A 17,283-nucleotide genomic window follows, 5' to 3' on the forward strand; every position below is an offset into this window, starting at 1 on the left:
GTGTTCTGACTCTGCTTGTGTGTGTGTGTGTGTGTGAGTGAGTGTGTGTGTGTGTGTTCAGGCGTTGTGTGTATACATGACGGATGAGACAAGCAGTTCCTATTTCAAATGATGCTTCTCGCTGTTACTTGCTGTTTCTTGCATAGGAACTTTGTCAAGGACACACACACACACACACACACACACACACACACACACACACAAACCCCCACACGCACACGCACACACACAGACACCCACACAAACACAGGAAGCCTGGTTAACTTCCTGTTCGATGAACAGCACAAAAATGTCCAGGTGAAAACGTTGATGAATTCAACTTCATGTGTGTGTGTGTGTCTGTCCGTGTGCGAGTGTGTTTCTTACATTGCCAAGCTCAAGGTTTATTTCGAAAGTTGTCACCATGGCAACCCCGCATGCCGTTGCGTTACCAAGTTCTAAAATGTCAGGAAGCGACAAAAGAGAGAAAATTGTGTGTAACTAACGACAGCAGACCTGGGGTCAGCTGCAAACGATACCGGGGTGTTTGTTTCACCCACCTCCGAGCGGCAGGTGGGCGGGGCTTACAGCATCGGGATGAGCCAGGTCTTGTTTATCAGATTGTGCATTAAACACATGTGTGTGTTTGTTTGTGTTTACAAAAAAACCTTAGAGGAACATGATTTGAACGTGGAGATGGTTTTGTGTTTCCTCTCAGGGAAACCAGCGCATGTTTCTATTTATAAACCTACACACACACACACACACACACACACAGACAGACACACATCTGACAGTTACTAACGACTGCACCGCTCCATCCTCTCGTCTTCTTTCTCTTTCACTTCACTCACTAGTGTTCTCTCTCCTTCCTCCCCCGTCCCTCTCCTCTCTCTCTCCTCCTGCCACCTGCTGGAGGACATGAGCGTCTGCAGCACTGTAAAGAAAAAGCCAAATCCCAGCTGGTGACACTAGTTCGAGCCTCGTTTGGGATTCGACGGCGTCCGTCCGGTTACGGTGGTGTCGCCTCATGATTACAGAAACACGTCCGTGGCTGAGAGGTCGGGGGGGGTTCGGGGGGGTCGGTGTCTGCGTCTGTTTTAATTAGCTCCGGCAGAGACGCACCTGAACGTGTCTCTGTTCCAGGAGCTCATGAATAAACAGCTGCTGCTCGTGGGCTCAGGAAAACACCGGCTTGGCCTCATTTACATTCTGAGGCTTCATCCGCAGATTGCTTTGGTTTTTAAAACACATTGTTCTGGAGATTGTTCGAGGGAGATATTCATAATAATGACAACGATTCAATTAAACGGCTTTTTGAGAAGACAAGGCTGCTTTTCAGAATAAGGAATAGAAAGAAGGTAATAAATAAAAAGAGGAAATCTTAAAGGCTCTTCCGTCTTCTTTCTATCATAGTTCTTTAAAGACAAATTAAGTAGTTTAACTCCCTGCGCTCCAGTAAAACAATGACAAATCCCAGTTGCACCTAATTATGTTCTCAAATTGAATGTGGCGAAGCCATACTGATTTTTTCACATTAGCATTAATTAGCTTCCTGCGGCGCTAACGGGGCTGAGACACTGACCCTCTCCTCCTCTCGGGACAGAAACAGGGTTTCATCATCGGAGTCGGTTCCTTCAGTGAGTCGAGGGGTGGGGGGGGGCTAGAGGAGGATAAAAAGAAGAAGAAGTTGTGGAGAAGGAGGAATGAAGGGAGGAGAGAGAGGGATGGAGAGACAGACACTGATGATAGAGATAGTGTGTGTGTGTGTCTGTCTGCAGGGAACAGCATGTTTCTGCTCATTAAAGACACAATGACTGGAAGAACACACACACACACACTTGTTATAATTTGCCTTGGCAGATGAGACACTGATCTGACACTGAAAGCTCTCCGATGACAGTGCGTAGGCAGCAGTGCACAGACACACACACACACACAGACACACACAATCACAGTGACGCTTCCAGCTCTCTTAAGCAGAGTAGTGTAACATCAACCTCCCTGAGTGTGTGTGTGTTGTGTATTGACCTGACACAGTGAGGACATTTTCACGTCCACACTCAGTCGTGATTTGTCCTCATCCAGAATCTCCATCGTCTTCTCCTTTTCCCACAAACTCTCTCGACTTCTCCGTCCACGTCTTCACAAACTATGGAGGCCAGAGGTCAGCAGGTCACCTGGAGGCTCTCACTCGGACATGTGCGTCCACACGTGCACGTCCTCTGGAGACACTCCGGAGAATCAGTGTGTCCGGAAGCGGTGATGAAATGTGTGTCAGTGTGGAAGGAGATCGTTTCTAAATCAAACTAAATTAAATTAGATGTGTTGTTGCTTTAATTTGGAGTAAGGATCAGGGTTCGGTATTTACTTGTGATGGTGTGTGTGTGTGGGGGAGGTGTGTGTGTGGGGGGGGGAGTGTAAGGGGCTGGGAATGCATTATGTCACTGTGTGTCTTTGCTAAGGTTCAAACGTGTGTGTGTTTGTGGTCAGACTGGTTCTGTGAGCTTTTGAAATAGCCTCCAGGAATTGGAGTCGTTCTTACATGAACACAGACACACAAAACACACAACTCCTCAGGTGAACTGCATTTGCATACCACACCTTTGTTTGTGTGTGTGTGTGTGTGCGTGCGTGCGAGCGAGCGAGCGTGCGGGTGTGTGTGTGTGTGAAAGAGAGAGACACACACACGGACAAAAGAGGTGTGACCTGCAGCACACCTGAGGAGGCGTGGCTTCCTGACTGGGGGAAGTGGGAGAGTGAGGAAGTAGGTTTGTGTTGTGTGAGGAGCCGCTGGTGAGGAACGAGTGACACCAGGAAGAGAGGGAGAGTGAAGTTCATGTCGACAGAGCTGAGAACATTTCAGAACTTTTTTGAAAGTTGTGGAGAGGAACATGGGAGGAGTCCAGTTCACATAGCACCAGAACAGAAGGCCTCAGGGAACCAGCAAGGAGCCGGGGATCAGCACCGGTGGGATCCAGGTTTACTTTGCCATATCCAGAAGGACATCACAGGAAGTGAGGTCCCCAGCGGGTGCTGCCGATGCGTGGTGGTGTCAGACCAGTGGCTGCTGCATGGCGCCCCTGCTGTTCCGCTGCGAGGGGGGGGCAGGGGAGGGGGACGACGACCAGCTCAGCCAGGACGACCACCTGGAGTCCAGCCACAACAGGAAGCTGCAGGAGAGAGGACAGGAGGACGAGGACAGGCAGCACGAGGTCAGGACGGCTCATTGGGTCATTCCCTGGTTTTAAAGGGAGATTCCACTCTGTCGGAGTGAAGGAGGCTACATGAGAGTGTGTGTTAAACTCTATTTACACTGTGTCTGTGTGGTTCTACACATGTGTCACTTTTCAAATCTCACAGGATCAGCCTGGATAAAGTCCGTATTATTCTCATTTTGAAAAAGTCCCCCCCAAAAACAATGTATGTACTAATCCCTCCATAGTTTGTAACTGTCTTCATGTCTGTGGCCTTCAGGACGAGTCGATCCACAGTGAAGATGTCCACAAATATTTACTTTACATCTACAAAGACTCAGGACTTATGCTAAACAGCTGAAACTATTAGTTTAGTCAAAAAAAGAGAGATTAATAATCTAATAGAGCAAAACTGATATGGATGAGGGGGGGGGGGCAGATACGCATATCAGCTGTTAATCATTTTCCAGTTCAAATTCCCAGTTAATTGTTTGATAAATAAACTAAAGACACAGGAAAAGCTCCAAAAACATCTGGAGCAGGAGAACCGGACATCTGTGATAATTTCAGGAAAATATCCAAAGTTGTGTGACAGTCGTTACACGTGCGTTTGTATGTAAGTAAGTGTGTGTGTGTGTGTGTGTGTGTGTGTGTGTGTGTGTGTGTGTGTGTGTGTGTGTGTGTGTGTGTGTGTGTGTGTGTGTGTTTCAGTTGAGTAGAGAAAGCTGAATGGAAGAAGGGGGAGGGAGAGAGGGGGAGAGAGAGAGAGAGAGAGGGAGAGAGAGAGAGAGAGAGGGAGAGAGAGTCAGATTTATCTGCGGGGGTCGCGCCACAGCTCTGTTTGGTCGGTTCATGCATTTTGCAGATGAGTAAGTATGTGTGTTAATGCGCTCGGTGAACTTCCTCTGACAGCTCTGTGGTGTGTGTCTGTGTGTTGCTGTGTGTGTGTGTGTGTGTGTGTGTGCACACTCCAGGGCCACAGGGGCTGATTGTTGTGATGCAATTAGCTCCGCTCTAATGAACACACACTGATCTGTCTGACAACACCTCTCGGCTGGAGAGCAGAGCAGAGAACCTGACCTTGGCACAGATCCCACGTTGTGTTTGTGGTCGTATGTTCTGAACCCACGTGCTGTTTGAACTGAACTCATACGCCGCTCTGCCTCCGCGCCGCTCACCCTCTGGAAGTCTGACATTTTAATCCAATCCTGGAGGAGGTGAGAGGAGAAGGTCACACATGTTGTTGCCACAAGAAAGCTCAGTTTGTTTCTTATCACCAGGAATCCTGTGTGTGGGGGTCAGACCTCGATCAGTTCGGTGGTTCGGTGGAAAGAGAACTTCACACCTTCTGGTTTCTTCTTTCCTCCATCCCTCGAACGCCAGAGTTTCTTTGATCAAATCCCTGTTTTCCTGTATTTGTCCCTTTTGTGTTGTTTCTCCTCCTGCTCGTCAGTGGCGTCTCCGTCTCTCTCTCTCGCTCTCTCTCTCTCTCTCTCTCTCTCTCTCTCTCTCTCTCTCTCTCTCTCTCTCTCTCTCTCTCTCTCTCTCTCTCTCCTTGCTAATGACCCTCAGCGTCAGGACGTCTCTCCATCTCCCTCTTCTCTCTTCTTCTCAACCACAGTGTGACAGTATGAGATGTTCTATCCCCTCCGGCTGCAACAGCACATTTATTGGACGAAAGGAAAGACGCACAATGAGATCACAACGAGCTGTATGTTTCATTGCGAGGCGGGACGCGAGGCGGGGACACATGTACACACACACAGACACCACAACACAACAGCTGAGGAATGAGATTGCGATGCAGCGATGAATGGATTCATCACTTGGCCGGAGGTGCCTCGGTCTCGTCTTCCTCCCTTTGCTCAGGCAGAGAGAGAGAGAGAGAGAGAGAGAGAGAGAGAGAGAGAGAGAGAGAGAGAGAGAGAGAGGAGAGAGAGAGAGGAGAGAGGAGAGAGAGAGAGAGAGAGAGAGGAGAGAGAGAGAGAGAGAGAGAGAGAGAGAGAGAGAGAGAGAGAGAGAGAGAGAGAGAGAGAGAGAGAGAGAGAGAGGAGAGAGAGAGAGGAACCAGCACAATGAAGTGGAAAGAAAAGATGGATGAGTGAGGTCGGAGCTAGAAAAGAAAGATGAGGAGAGAAGCAAATGAGAGAGAGGAAGGAGAAGCAAGAGATTAATGGACGTTTAGAAGATGGATTAGAAACTGAGGTGGATGAGGAGAGGTTTTTAAAAAGAGGGAGAGAAGATATTTCATAAGAATCTCTGTTGTTGCACCAACAGCTGCTAAAATAACAGAAACCATCTTTGGTGTCATGTCCCAACAGGTAACACGGAGGAGCTGGGATTAACAGTTATTACATTATTCTCTGTCGTCTTCTGATTCCCTCGTTCGGTGATCGATGATCTAAACCTCGGAACATCTCGTCGGTCCTGATTTGATTTCCCACACACACACTTTCACTTTCTCCTTTTTACTGTAAAGGCCTCACACACACTTCTCCCGTCCGGCTGGCGGTGAACCTCCCGTCTCAGCCGGATTGCAAAACCGTTCTACACAAGAACAACAACGTGTGTGTGAAATGGAAAAACACCGGATCAGCTTTTGTCCTTTGTTTTTATTACAGTGTAATCATAACTGCGGATTCCGAGATAACAAACCCAATATCCTTTCCCCCCTCATTCCCAATTTCCTTTTAGCACTTGTTTGTCGAGGCACTCTGTGGTTACACATCAAAACAAGTCTGACCTTTGTGCCCCTGAGGAGCGTAGCGTTTGTGTGTTTGTCTTTTATTCATTGTGGTGCTTTGTCTATGAACTGTGGGAACCTGCTTGTCTTTGAAATAAGGAAACTTCAGCTGCAGATAGTCGTGTGTTCCCAGTGGCTCCACGGCTCTGGCTCATGTTTGCATTGCTCAACACAGAGTCTAACCTTTGCCTGCAGGGTTTCTGAGGAGCTGCAGGTTGTTGGAGCTGATTCATTACACATGACGTAAAGAGTCTTGAGTCTGGAGATCAGACGAGCCGACACACACACACACACACACACACACACTCACGACCACAGCTATTCTGCAGGATCACTCATTCTGTGGAGGTTGCTAAATCATCCAGGATCCATTTCCAGGTGTTACAGAAACGAGACGAGCTTGTTCATGTTTTAATCCTCTGTTGATTTATTTTCTTGTGTTGCTTCCTCTTTCCTGTTTATATCTGATGTTGCTACACAAATACTCTCAGTTAACTCCAGCTTCATCTTGCTGTGTGCAGTAAAACACGGTTCCTGGTGTCACGTGTGCACGATGTTCCTCAGGAGATTTACTGTCGTGTCATTCAGCTGATTTAATGAAAGTTGCCGCGTCGGCTCGTGAAGGAATGTTGCTTCACAGGAGGAAGAGTTTTAAGATCGTATCTGTTTCCATCACCAGAGCCGGGCTTCCTCTTACAATGAGAATCTGCATGGCGACCATCCCATCTCAGATTGATTACCCACAATGCATCTGCTCCTCTTAAGGCTTGAGCTCATACATAGAGAAAGAACGAGTGTTGGATGAGCAGAGGTCCAGAGGAGGTTAAAAGAAAAACAGCAAAACAAACCGGTGTCGTCAAACTGAATCATGCATTCTGAGCGTGTGAAGAATTCTCCTGCAGCTGCGGAGGATGACTCCTGCTCCTCCTCCTCCTCCTCCTCCTCCTGCTCCTCCTCCTGCTCCTCCTCCTGCTCCTCCTCCTGCTCCTCCTCCTGCTCCTCCTCCTGCTCCTCCTCCTTCTCCTCCTCCTCCTCCTCCTCCTCCTCCTCCTCCTACCTGCTGCATCGCCTCATCACTATTTCTCCGTGAAGACATGACCTCACTGCCTCTGCTGTCCAGACACTCTGCATTCTGACACCAAGCCAAACTTCAGCTTGACTCCGTGACAGGAATCTCAGAAGGATTCCTCTGAAGTGTTTTGAAATGCTTCAAAAACACCTAACAATATTAATATATGATAATAATAATACGCTTTATAGATTAAGCACCTTTCAAAACACACAGTTAAAAGGTGCTTTACAAGTTAACAATTCAAACTGGTGGATAACGTCTGGATTTCAGTGTAGGGGTAAAAGCAGATTAAGAGAGGATTTAAAATAGAATAGAATAGAATATATTGGAATAGAATCTTTAAATCATTTCTAAAATGGACCGAGAGTCAGTGAAGAGAAGTTTAAAATCATAGAAATGTGCCGTTGATTGATTCCGTGTTCGAGTCGCTGCTCATCTGCTGCTTGTCTCTGTCTGACAAGAAGCAGAAGAAACCCCACTGACCTCTGATCTGCTGCAGTCTGCAGACAGAACGAAGCGTCACTCTGAGGATCTGAAGGCACTAACGTCTGCTTCCCCCCCCCTCCCCCCCTTGTGACTCACAATAGAAAAGTGTGAAGGAGGGAATCCTGTTGAAGCAGACCAGCTCCTTCCAGAGATGGAAGAGGAGGTACTTCAAGCTCCGAGGCCGGACCCTGTACTACGCCAAAGACTGCAAGGTACAGGACTTAGTTTGAATAATAATCTATGATATGATCATTTAAAAGTTGAATAAGTGTTGTGATTTGTCTTTGTCTTCCCTCGGCAGTCCCTAATTTTCGATGAAGTGGATCTGTCGGATGCTAGTGTGGCCGAGACCAGCACCAAGAACATCAACAACAGCTTCACGGTGAATAGACGGAAACCGAATGTTACTTTCATTTCTGTTCTTCCTATCCACAGCCAGATGTTTTCTCTGTTTGCTGCAACATCTACGACACAAATATAAGAAATTAATAAATTAGGAATAAACTCTAGATTCCCTCGTAGATCAGCTGTTTCTCTTCTTCCTCAGGTGATCACTCCCTTTCGCAAACTGATGCTTTGTGCCGAGAGCAGGAAGGAGATGGAGGACTGGATCGGGGCGCTCCGGTCCGTCCAGAAATGGGAAACCTACGAGGTGAGTTTCTCTGTTCATCTCCCGGTTGCATAGAGTTTATATTGATGACAGCATCCTTCATGTCTTCCTCCATCTTTCTCCTCCACCTCTGCATTCCCTCGTTCTTTCTGTGCCTCTCGTTCCAGCAGCAGATTGATGCGTCTCGTAAAAAAATCCCAGCCTCGGCACTAACAGGCCATAAAAGAGGGGATGAGAGCTGGAAGCTGCGATCTGAGCTTCTGAGTTCTCACAGCACATTTAGAGCTTTAAATTCACATCGTTTTCTGATCCCTAGTTATTTCCAATTCATGGGATTCAGCTGCAGCTCAGATGATGGAGAGGATCTTCATCTCAATCTAGAAAAGTCTCTAAATAAGTCATTTTCCACTGGGAGTTCTGGTTTCACGCCTCAGACTGTTCCTGTCACCCTGAGTCGGCAGCATCGATTTCCTGCGTCTCTCCCCTGAGGCCACAGAGTTTATTATGTGCTGCTGATGTCATCTTCATGTTTCCTCTGGCTGAAATAAAAGAGGTCGCCGACCCCGTCCTGCAATATCTCCACGTTCCTCTTGGGGCTGTTTTCATTCGTGAGACTGGTTGTCGACCTCCGAGGCCCAGACGGCTGAACTGGGAGTTTCTGACGTGCTGGTTTCTTCCCTCCTCAGGCCAGCCAGTTCAACATGGAGCATTTCTCCGGGATGCACAACTGGTACGCCTGCTCGCACGCCAGGCCGACCTTCTGCAACGTGTGCAGGGAGGCGCTGCCGGGCGTCACCTCCCACGGCCTGTCCTGTGAAGGTGCACAGACACACACACAGACACACACACACAGACACACACAGTTCAACACGTTCCTTGGAAGAAACACATTAACAGCTTGTGACTGTGAGAGGAGAGAAGAAGGTTTATTGGCTCCAGCTCCAGGGAGAGGTTCGGACAAACTTTGGAATTGTAAAATCATTTTCTCACCTCTCTCACACAAGCAGTAAATATGACTCAATACACACGTTTCATAAACGCTGATACCAACGTTTGTACGTGTTCAAGGCTCCTATCGGACAAACTGATAAACTGGTAATTATCTGTCCTGTGCAGTTTGTAAGTTCAAGGCTCATAAGCGCTGCGCAGTCCGCTCCACCAACAACTGCAAGTGGACCACACTGGCCTCCATAGGAAATGACATCATCGAGGACGAGGACGGGGTGAGTGTTCAAACCCCGCCTCCTCCATGTTAGTGGACGGGACCAAACCCAAAACATCACAATGCACGTTAGATTAATACTTCCTCAAAGATGGTTTCCTTCTGTGTCTGATTCCACCACCAGGTGTCCATGCCTCACCAGTGGCTGGAGGGGAACCTGCCCGTCAGTGCCAAGTGTGTGGTGTGCGACAAGAACTGTGGCAGCGTGCGGCGGCTGCAGGACTGGCGCTGCCTCTGGTGCAAAGACATTGTGAGTGGGATCGATCTCTGCCTCCCTGCCTCCAACAGACAGCCGTCCTGTCGAATCACCGCTGGTTCTCACTCCAGACGTCGCTGAGAGCAAAGAGTTATTTTCAGCTTAGCTCCGACACGAGAGAGGATCTGTACGAGACTGAAATCAAACAAGTTGACATGAAGGAGCTGATATTCAGGACCATGGTGTCGAGTTTGATCCAAACTATGTATGAAGTGATAGAACGATGGAAAAAGGTCAAATAGGAATTGACCTTTAAGACACAAAGTCACACACACGTGTGTAGAGATGTTCTCGACTCACTGTTCTGGTTTGATTAGAGCAAATTAAAACGTAGAATGTAAAAACACACAGAGACAGACACACACTAGTGAATCAGAGGGAGGCTTGTAAAGGTCAGAGGGAAGACATTTGGTGTGTTTCACAGTAATGACCTTCTGTTTCTACCCTGTGTGTGTCTGTGTGTGTGTGTGTGCGTGTACTTGTAGGTCCACAGCAGCTGTAAAGAACAAATGGGGAAGGTTTGTCCCTTGGGTCAATGTCGAGTGTCAATCATTCCCCCCACTGCACTGAACAGCATCGACTCAGACGGTGAGACACACACAGACACACACAGTGTCACATGTTCAGCAGGTTCAAAGTTCAGCTGTTACTCCTCTGAACTGCAGTTGTGTGACTCCTCCCCTTTCTCTATCGTTCACAGTTTGTAATGTCGGAGTTGAATTTCAGTTTATTTGTGTTTTACATCATTTGTTTATGCAAATGTTTATGAGCTGGAGAATCACAATCTCAGTTCAAACAACACTAAACAACTTTGTCTGTTTCCTAAATCAAAATGATCAGATGTGTGTAAAGTCCTCCACAGCTCCCTGGCTCTCAGGATCCACCACGTTACTTCTCTCTTCATCTGAACCTGACCCTTAACGACTCAAAACTACTCTCCAGGCTTTTTCTTTTTCAAAACCTCAAGTCACAGCAATCCTCCTCCCTCAGGCTTCTGGAAGGCCACGTCGGCCTCGTGCTCCAGCCCCCTCCTCGTCCTCGTCAACTCCAAGAGCGGAGACAACCAGGGCGTCAAGTTCCTCCGCAAGTTCAAGCAGCTGCTCAACCCGGCTCAAGTGTTCGACCTGATGAACGGAGGCCCGGAGCTCGGGTACGTGGCCGTGTGACCTGGAACGCTGCGGTGCTCGGTAGAGAAACAATACACAAGTGTTACTCCTCCTCTTCATCTTCCTCTTCCTCTCCTCTTCCTCCCTCAGCCTTCGTCTTTTCCAGAAGTTTGTGACGTTTCGGATCCTGGTGTGCGGAGGAGACGGCAGCGTGGGCTGGGTGCTCTCAGAGCTCGATAAACTCAACCTCCACAAACAGGTGAGGGCGACGAAGAGGAGGAGGAGGAGGAGGAGGAGGAGGAGGATGATGTAACACTGATGCATGAGGTCGCTGTGGAGAACACAGAGTTACCTGTTACCAGATAATTAGGCTGTTGAGAGAAGAAGCTGTAGAATGAATCGATTTCTCCTGGGATTCCTCGTCTGTAGGAGTTTCTGTCATCAGTGGATCTAAAGTATAAATGTTGTTTCCTCACATCTGGACTGGATCCAGAGTTCAGCTTCAACTGGTTCATCGATGTCACTGAATTAATCAGGATTAACGAACGCCCTTGTTTTTAATTTGGTCTTTAATTCAAGTTAAACACCAGATCCAATCAGATGAATCGGTTCAGGTCAAACTAACCAGCGTGTCCAGAACCAGCCTCTGATGATCCTCTGTGGTTTAATTGATGATTCTCCACTGACTTCCTCCTCTTGTACTGGTTCCTCCCCAGTGCCAGCTGGGCGTGCTGCCTCTGGGCACTGGGAACGACCTGGCCCGCGTGCTGGGCTGGGGGGGGCTCTGCGACGACGACGCTCAGCTCCTGCAGATCCTGGAGAAGCTGGAGAGAGCCACCACCAAGATGCTGGACCGGTAAGAACTGAGTTAGAATCAAAACATGAAGCCTGAGTCCTTTGTTTTGTGTCAAATATCAAACGTCACAACTGCGTGACACCGATGTGTTGTGTGTTTGTGTGTTTCCAGGTGGAGTGTGATGACATACGAGCTCCCCGCCACCAGCAAACACACACCAATCATGAAGGAGGACGACGGCCTCGATTCTCCGCTGCAGGTGAAGTAGCTCCGCCTCCAGGAAACCTGACTGAGAACCCTGAGAACTGATATAATCTCTAAACTCATATCCAGGTTTATCTTTTGGTTCTCAGTCCCAGGATCTGACCTGCTCCCTCTCTCTGCCTCAGGTGCACATCACTCAGTATGCAGACTCCGTGGCCTCACACCTCGCCAAGATCCTGGACTCGGACAAACACAGCGACGTCATCTCCTCCGCCAAGTACGTGACACGCATTCGTTTAAAAGAAACAAACAGAGGAATGGGAGTGAGGGAGGGAGGGGGGAGGAAGAGAAGGTGAAGATGGGAGGATGAGGGATGATTGAGTGTCTGGTTAACGAGCATTGATTGTTTCTGCTCTCTCTCACACACAGTAAATGTCGCTCGGCTGCAGGTTGAAGATGAATCAGTGTTTAGTCTTCATCCTCGCTGCGTTAGCACGTTAGCACGTTAGCAGGACGTCCTCTGGGAGAAGACGTCCTGCTCGTTACAGATCTCATCTTCTGTTCTGAGTGTTTCACTGCAGCACATTTAAATCACCACAGGGATTAGTTCAATGTGCATTTGTGCACTGAGTGGGATTCAAACACGTGTCAATGATTATAGTAATTTAGAGTTGAATATACCACATTATGCATTGGGGGGGGCGTGGATACAGTCTGATTGACAAATAGTATCGTCCAATGGGTGGAAGTCTCAGGTGGGCGTGCAGTGTCCTCGATCTCTCAGTTAGGCTCCACCCACTCTTCCTCCAAATATGGTCTCATTTCTTGTATTTTGAATGTGAAAATCGTTTTTTACACCAAACAGTCCAAAGTAAAATCTGCAGCTGTAAAACATCTACATGATGCCACCGGTTCTTCACCATCGCACAACTAGTGTTCACACTGACTTCTGTCATTTCCTCTTTAAACAACCTGCTGAGCTGCACAGGACGACAACGCTTACACAACCGAGGCGTGTTGTTCTCTTTTTTGTTGCAATAATCACGTTACAGGATCTGCTGTTTGCTGAAGGAGAGTGTGAGTGTGTAGAAAGGTCTCTGCTGAAGACACACAACAAGCTTACAATGAATATTCTTAACTCCTTTAGATTTGTATGATGTATTTATTATTTTGTAAATATCTGAATTAGCGGAACGAGGATCAATAAGGGACTATCTTATAACTATATGTCTATGAACAGCTCATATCGGATGATTTTTTATCAAACGGCGTCTCTGACTCACTGCCCCCCCCCCCCCCCCCCCCCCCCCCAGGTTCCTGTGTGGGACGGTGAACGACTTTGTGGCGGAGGTGGGGAAGGCGTACGAGAGAGCCACAGAGAACAAGGAGGAGGCCGACGCCATGGCAAAGAAGGTAAATGCTCCTGTGTGTAGTCGTGTGTGTGTGTGTGTGTGTTATGTAAGTGCTTGTGTAACATTGGCTTAGTGGGCGAGTGTAGGTGTGTTTGTGTGTTTGTGCAGAAAATAGTTGGAGGTTCGGTGTCGCTCTGTGGTCGTCACTGTTTTCAAGTGTCTGACTTTTCACGAGCGTTTTGAAGGAGACGATGAAGAGGAGGATGAGTTTTATAAATAATAAGTGGATTCAATTTGTTCCTCTGGCTAAAGAGGCATTTCATTACACATCCTTCACTCTTTAGTATCTTTAGCTTATATAAAGTACTCTTGTATAGAAGTAGTACTGCGACTGATACTTCCACTCTCCTCACAGTGTTCGCTGCTGAACGACAAACTGGATTCTCTGGTCAAGGCCCTGAGTGAGGAAGCAGAGGCTCAGGTAATAACCAGTGAGGTTCACCAGTTTGTAATAATCAAAGCTGTGGATCTGTGGATTGTATATAGAAGGTTTACACTTCAAATTCAGATTGACTTCTTCTTGTTTTAATTTATGAATATTAACATTTTCTAAAGTAGAGTTTCTGTTGACGTCTGTTTTAACCTCAGAGATAAAAGAGCTAGAAACTTTTTTCCTCTTTGTTGAAATGTTTGAATCCCTCCAGACCCGACCTGAGGGATTCAAACATTGAAGCAGTGGAAGTGGAAACACTAAAAGAAGCTTGTTCCCTCGGAGTCTTTTATTCACAGATGGACTTTGCTGCTTTAAAAGAAACACCTCAACCTTCAGAAATGTCAGAAGAGAAATGTGCTTTGAATCAGGCTACTTTATCTTATCTATATTTCATATTCCATACATAAAACATGGATAATCCTCCAACAGCTCGGCCTGTAAATGAATATTTGCTGCAGCTTGAAAGGCTCCACAGAGTCCAGTTAATCAGTGAAGTGACGCCTGCTGGTTCCCACTGTGTGAAACAAATCTCATTTCTTCTGGAGCATCACGAGGATTCCTCTCTTCTCTGTGTTCATCCAGGTTGTGCCGGCAGGTTCGATTCCCATCCAGGAGAGCGGCGGCGGCGGCTCGAACCCCGGAGAAGGTGGCGGCGAGTCGGGGTCAGAGGTCAAATCGTACCGGTCCAAGGAGCAGCTGATGCTCCGAGCCAACAGCCTGAAGAAGGCGCTGAGGCAGATCATCGAGCAGGCGGAGAAAGGTACGAACCCGTCAGAGTTGTGTGTGTTGTGTGTTGTGTGTTTAACGAGGTGACTGACGAGTGGAGTCTTGTTGGTTCAGTGGTGGACGAGCAGAACCGACACACACAGGTCCAGAGGATGTCCTCCTCGTCCTCCATCAAGAGGGAGAACAGCGAGGAGCTGAAGGAGGCCGAGCCACGTACGTCTCTATTTCTATATTTTATAATAACTCATTTAATGACCTTCCCTACGAGACATTTACATTTTACCCATGATGCCTCACTCCAGGTCCGGGCGGCCTAAGTCCAACCTCCCCCATCGTCCTGGAGAAACCAGAGAGTCTCCACACCGTCACCTTCAACGAGGACTCAGTGTAATTCAGAGTTTCACCTCAGAGCTTGATTATCATCATCATCATCAGAGGGATTAAGATTGTGTTAACAGATTGATTCATATTCTGTGTGTAGACACTGTTCAGAAAAGTGTGTGATGAACAACTACTTCGGCATCGGCCTGGACGCCAAGATCTCCCTGGAGTTCAACAACAAGAGAGACGAGCACCCCAAGAAATGCAGGTGTGGACAAACACACAATCACAGACACACAACGTTCACGATTATAAAAATCGTTTCCTGATCGTTTCAAGTTCTCGTGTGATGAAGTGAGAGTCTCATCTGATTGGTCTGTCCGTCCCGTGTCCTCCTGCAGCAGCCGCACAAAGAACATGATGTGGTACGGAGTCCTGGGAACCAAGGAGCTGGTGCAGAAGACCTACAAGAACCTGGAGCAGCGAGTTCAGCTGGAGGTGAGACTCACACTGTGATGTGTTTGTACCTCTGACAGAAGGAGGAACAGAAAGTTTGTGTAGAAACAAACTTCTCTCTTCAGTGTGTAACTTCCTGTCGTGTGTCTCAGTGCGACGGCGTCCCCGTGCCGCTGCCGAGCCTCCAGGGCCTCGCCGTGCTCAACATCCCCAGCTACGCAGGAGGCATCAACTTCTGGGGCGGCACCAAGGAGGACAACGTGAGAGACAAACATGTCCCACTCCTTCGTCCACATCCAGAGGAGCTCCCCTGACGCTCTGTTCTCTCGTGTCCTCCTCAGAACTTCGGGGCGCCGTCGTTCGACGACAAGAAGCTGGAGGTGGTGGCCGTGTTCGGCAGCATGCAGATGGCCATGTCCCGGGTCATCAACCTGCAGCACCACCGCATCGCACAGGTAACACAAGCTCCTCCCCCTGAAAACCGGACTAGCCACAGGAGTGAGGGAACTGGTCCCTGCAGGAGGTCGAGCAGTGGGAACATCTGCTTTGAGGAAGCTCCTTGTCTCACAGCTGTTGTTTTGTGCTCCGCTGCGCCTCAGTGCCGTCAGGTGAAGATCACCATCCTGGGGGAGGAGGGCGTCCCGGTGCAGGTGGACGGTGAGGCGTGGATCCAGCCGCCCGGCATCGTGAAGATCGTCCACAAGAACCGGGCCCAGATGCTCACCAGAGACCGGGTAGGACGGATTGTGTGTGTGTGTGTGTGTGTGTTTCTGTTCTACATTAACACAACCACAGCTCCGGCCTTGAGATCCTCCTCCTCTCATAAACGCTGCAGCTGAAGATCCACTCTGAGCCTCTGACTCGCTCCAGCTCCTGTTTGTTCTCCTCTCTCACGCTCGAGCCTCTGAGAGCCCTCGGTTTGGTTCCATGGTTCCCCTCCTGAAGCACAGCGCCGAGTGGAGAGGCCACCGTCCCTGTTCGATGCCCGTTATCCTCCACGAACGGTTCAACTGTACAAATTTCCTTTAATTCCCTCAGTTCTACAGATAAACATGATCTGATTTCATATCTGCACAAAGTCAATATGTGTAGAATCATCTGGATTCAGGCGTCAGGAGCTTCACCTGCTTCCTCTTCTTCCAGGCACCAACTCGACAATGAAAAACTACAACTTCTTTAATTAGAGCTCATCCATCCAGATCCACTTCTCTCTCCTGAACCCTCTTCTCCTCCGTCTCTCTCCAGGCGTTCGAGAGCACGTTGAAGTCGTGGGAAGACAAGAGGAAGTTCGACAGCTACCGCTCCTCCCGGCCCCGACTCAACTCGCAGCAGTCCATGGAGTACCTGACCGACGAGGAGTGCGCTCAGGTGCAGCAGCTCGGCATCGTGGCCGACACGCTCATCAACAAGTGAGAAGCCGCTGAACTCAGTTGTTTACAACCTTCCTGTTTGTTCTTGTGTGTTAAAGTTGTCGAGAGATTATTTGCTTCCCTCCGCTGCGATCAGCTTTTCTAAATTGTTTCTTTGAAACCGTTTGTGTTCCTCTGCGAAGCCAGTTTCTCTTTTTATGATGACAAACATTTTAATCACATTTATAAACTCGTCTCTGAAGTTGAGAAATATTCATAAAGGGAAGTGGGGAGTTTTCCAGCTCAATAAAAAGCAGCCATGGTGTAATTTCCACCGCCCGACATTTCCTTAAAACAACTCTGTGAGAAGATTAAGAGGAAATGGTTTTTATCTGCAGGGAAGATACAGAAAGTACAAAAGTGTATTTCTTCAAATCAACTTGTTAAATATTAATTTATCATGAATCCAAACAAACAGATGAAGGAACCAGACGTTTGCATGTTGGAATAATCCCCATAAATACTTCCTCTCAGAAATAATAACCACATCTCTCACGTCATGATCTGCTCCCTCGTCCCCGGCAGGATCCGCGAGGCCGCCAAGACCCACAAGCTGGTGGAGCAGGAGCTGGCTCACGCCGTCAACGCCACCGCCCTCGTGCTCACCGAGGCCAAAGTGTCCAGCCCGGAGGTAAGACAGGGAGCGGGACAGAGGGACGGACAGAGGGACGGACAGAGGGACGGACAGATGGCCGGTTTGAGAAGTCCCAGCGGGTCTCACGTCCGTTTATAGGAAGTTAATTCTGCTTCGTGTTAATCTGGATCCCATCAGTGGCTTCAAGGACACGGCAGAGCTCAACATGTATAATTAGAAAGATAATTACACCACTAATTAATTCATAATTAGTTAAATGA

The 17,283-nt window shown here is 48.2% G+C and overlaps 1 protein-coding gene across 3 annotated transcripts in view; it reads left to right on the plus strand.

The window, feature by feature from the left end:
• The window catches only part of si:dkey-172j4.3 (diacylglycerol kinase delta), a 31,333-nt gene that overhangs the window by 10,605 nt on the left and 3,445 nt on the right, over window positions 1-17,283 (plus strand). For 2 of the 3 annotated variants that reach the window (XM_062383836.1, XM_062383838.1), the window contains 24 exons: window positions 7,579-7,689; window positions 7,779-7,859; window positions 8,025-8,129; window positions 8,774-8,906; window positions 9,204-9,310; window positions 9,434-9,559; window positions 10,051-10,153; window positions 10,556-10,715; window positions 10,822-10,930; window positions 11,388-11,527; window positions 11,639-11,726; window positions 11,857-11,948; window positions 12,985-13,084; window positions 13,439-13,504; window positions 14,099-14,276; window positions 14,357-14,455; window positions 14,545-14,629; window positions 14,724-14,831; window positions 14,965-15,061; window positions 15,172-15,279; window positions 15,361-15,474; window positions 15,619-15,753; window positions 16,265-16,428; window positions 16,954-17,059. In XM_062383836.1, coding sequence (XP_062239820.1) covers window positions 8,049-8,129; window positions 8,774-8,906; window positions 9,204-9,310; window positions 9,434-9,559; window positions 10,051-10,153; window positions 10,556-10,715; window positions 10,822-10,930; window positions 11,388-11,527; window positions 11,639-11,726; window positions 11,857-11,948; window positions 12,985-13,084; window positions 13,439-13,504; window positions 14,099-14,276; window positions 14,357-14,455; window positions 14,545-14,629; window positions 14,724-14,831; window positions 14,965-15,061; window positions 15,172-15,279; window positions 15,361-15,474; window positions 15,619-15,753; window positions 16,265-16,428; window positions 16,954-17,059 — 2,499 coding nt within the window. In that variant the 5' untranslated portion in view covers window positions 7,579-7,689; window positions 7,779-7,859; window positions 8,025-8,048. Of the gene's footprint in view, window positions 1-2,670; window positions 3,195-7,578; window positions 7,690-7,778; window positions 7,860-8,024; window positions 8,130-8,773; window positions 8,907-9,203; window positions 9,311-9,433; window positions 9,560-10,050; window positions 10,154-10,555; window positions 10,716-10,821; window positions 10,931-11,387; window positions 11,528-11,638; window positions 11,727-11,856; window positions 11,949-12,984; window positions 13,085-13,438; window positions 13,505-14,098; window positions 14,277-14,356; window positions 14,456-14,544; window positions 14,630-14,723; window positions 14,832-14,964; window positions 15,062-15,171; window positions 15,280-15,360; window positions 15,475-15,618; window positions 15,754-16,264; window positions 16,429-16,953; window positions 17,060-17,283 lie in introns of those variants that run through there. The other variant, XM_062383837.1, reaches the window with a different exon arrangement.

This window comes from Platichthys flesus, chromosome 24, assembly GCF_949316205.1.
Source record: "Platichthys flesus chromosome 24, fPlaFle2.1, whole genome shotgun sequence".
Lineage (NCBI taxonomy): Eukaryota > Metazoa > Chordata > Actinopteri > Pleuronectiformes > Pleuronectidae > Platichthys > Platichthys flesus.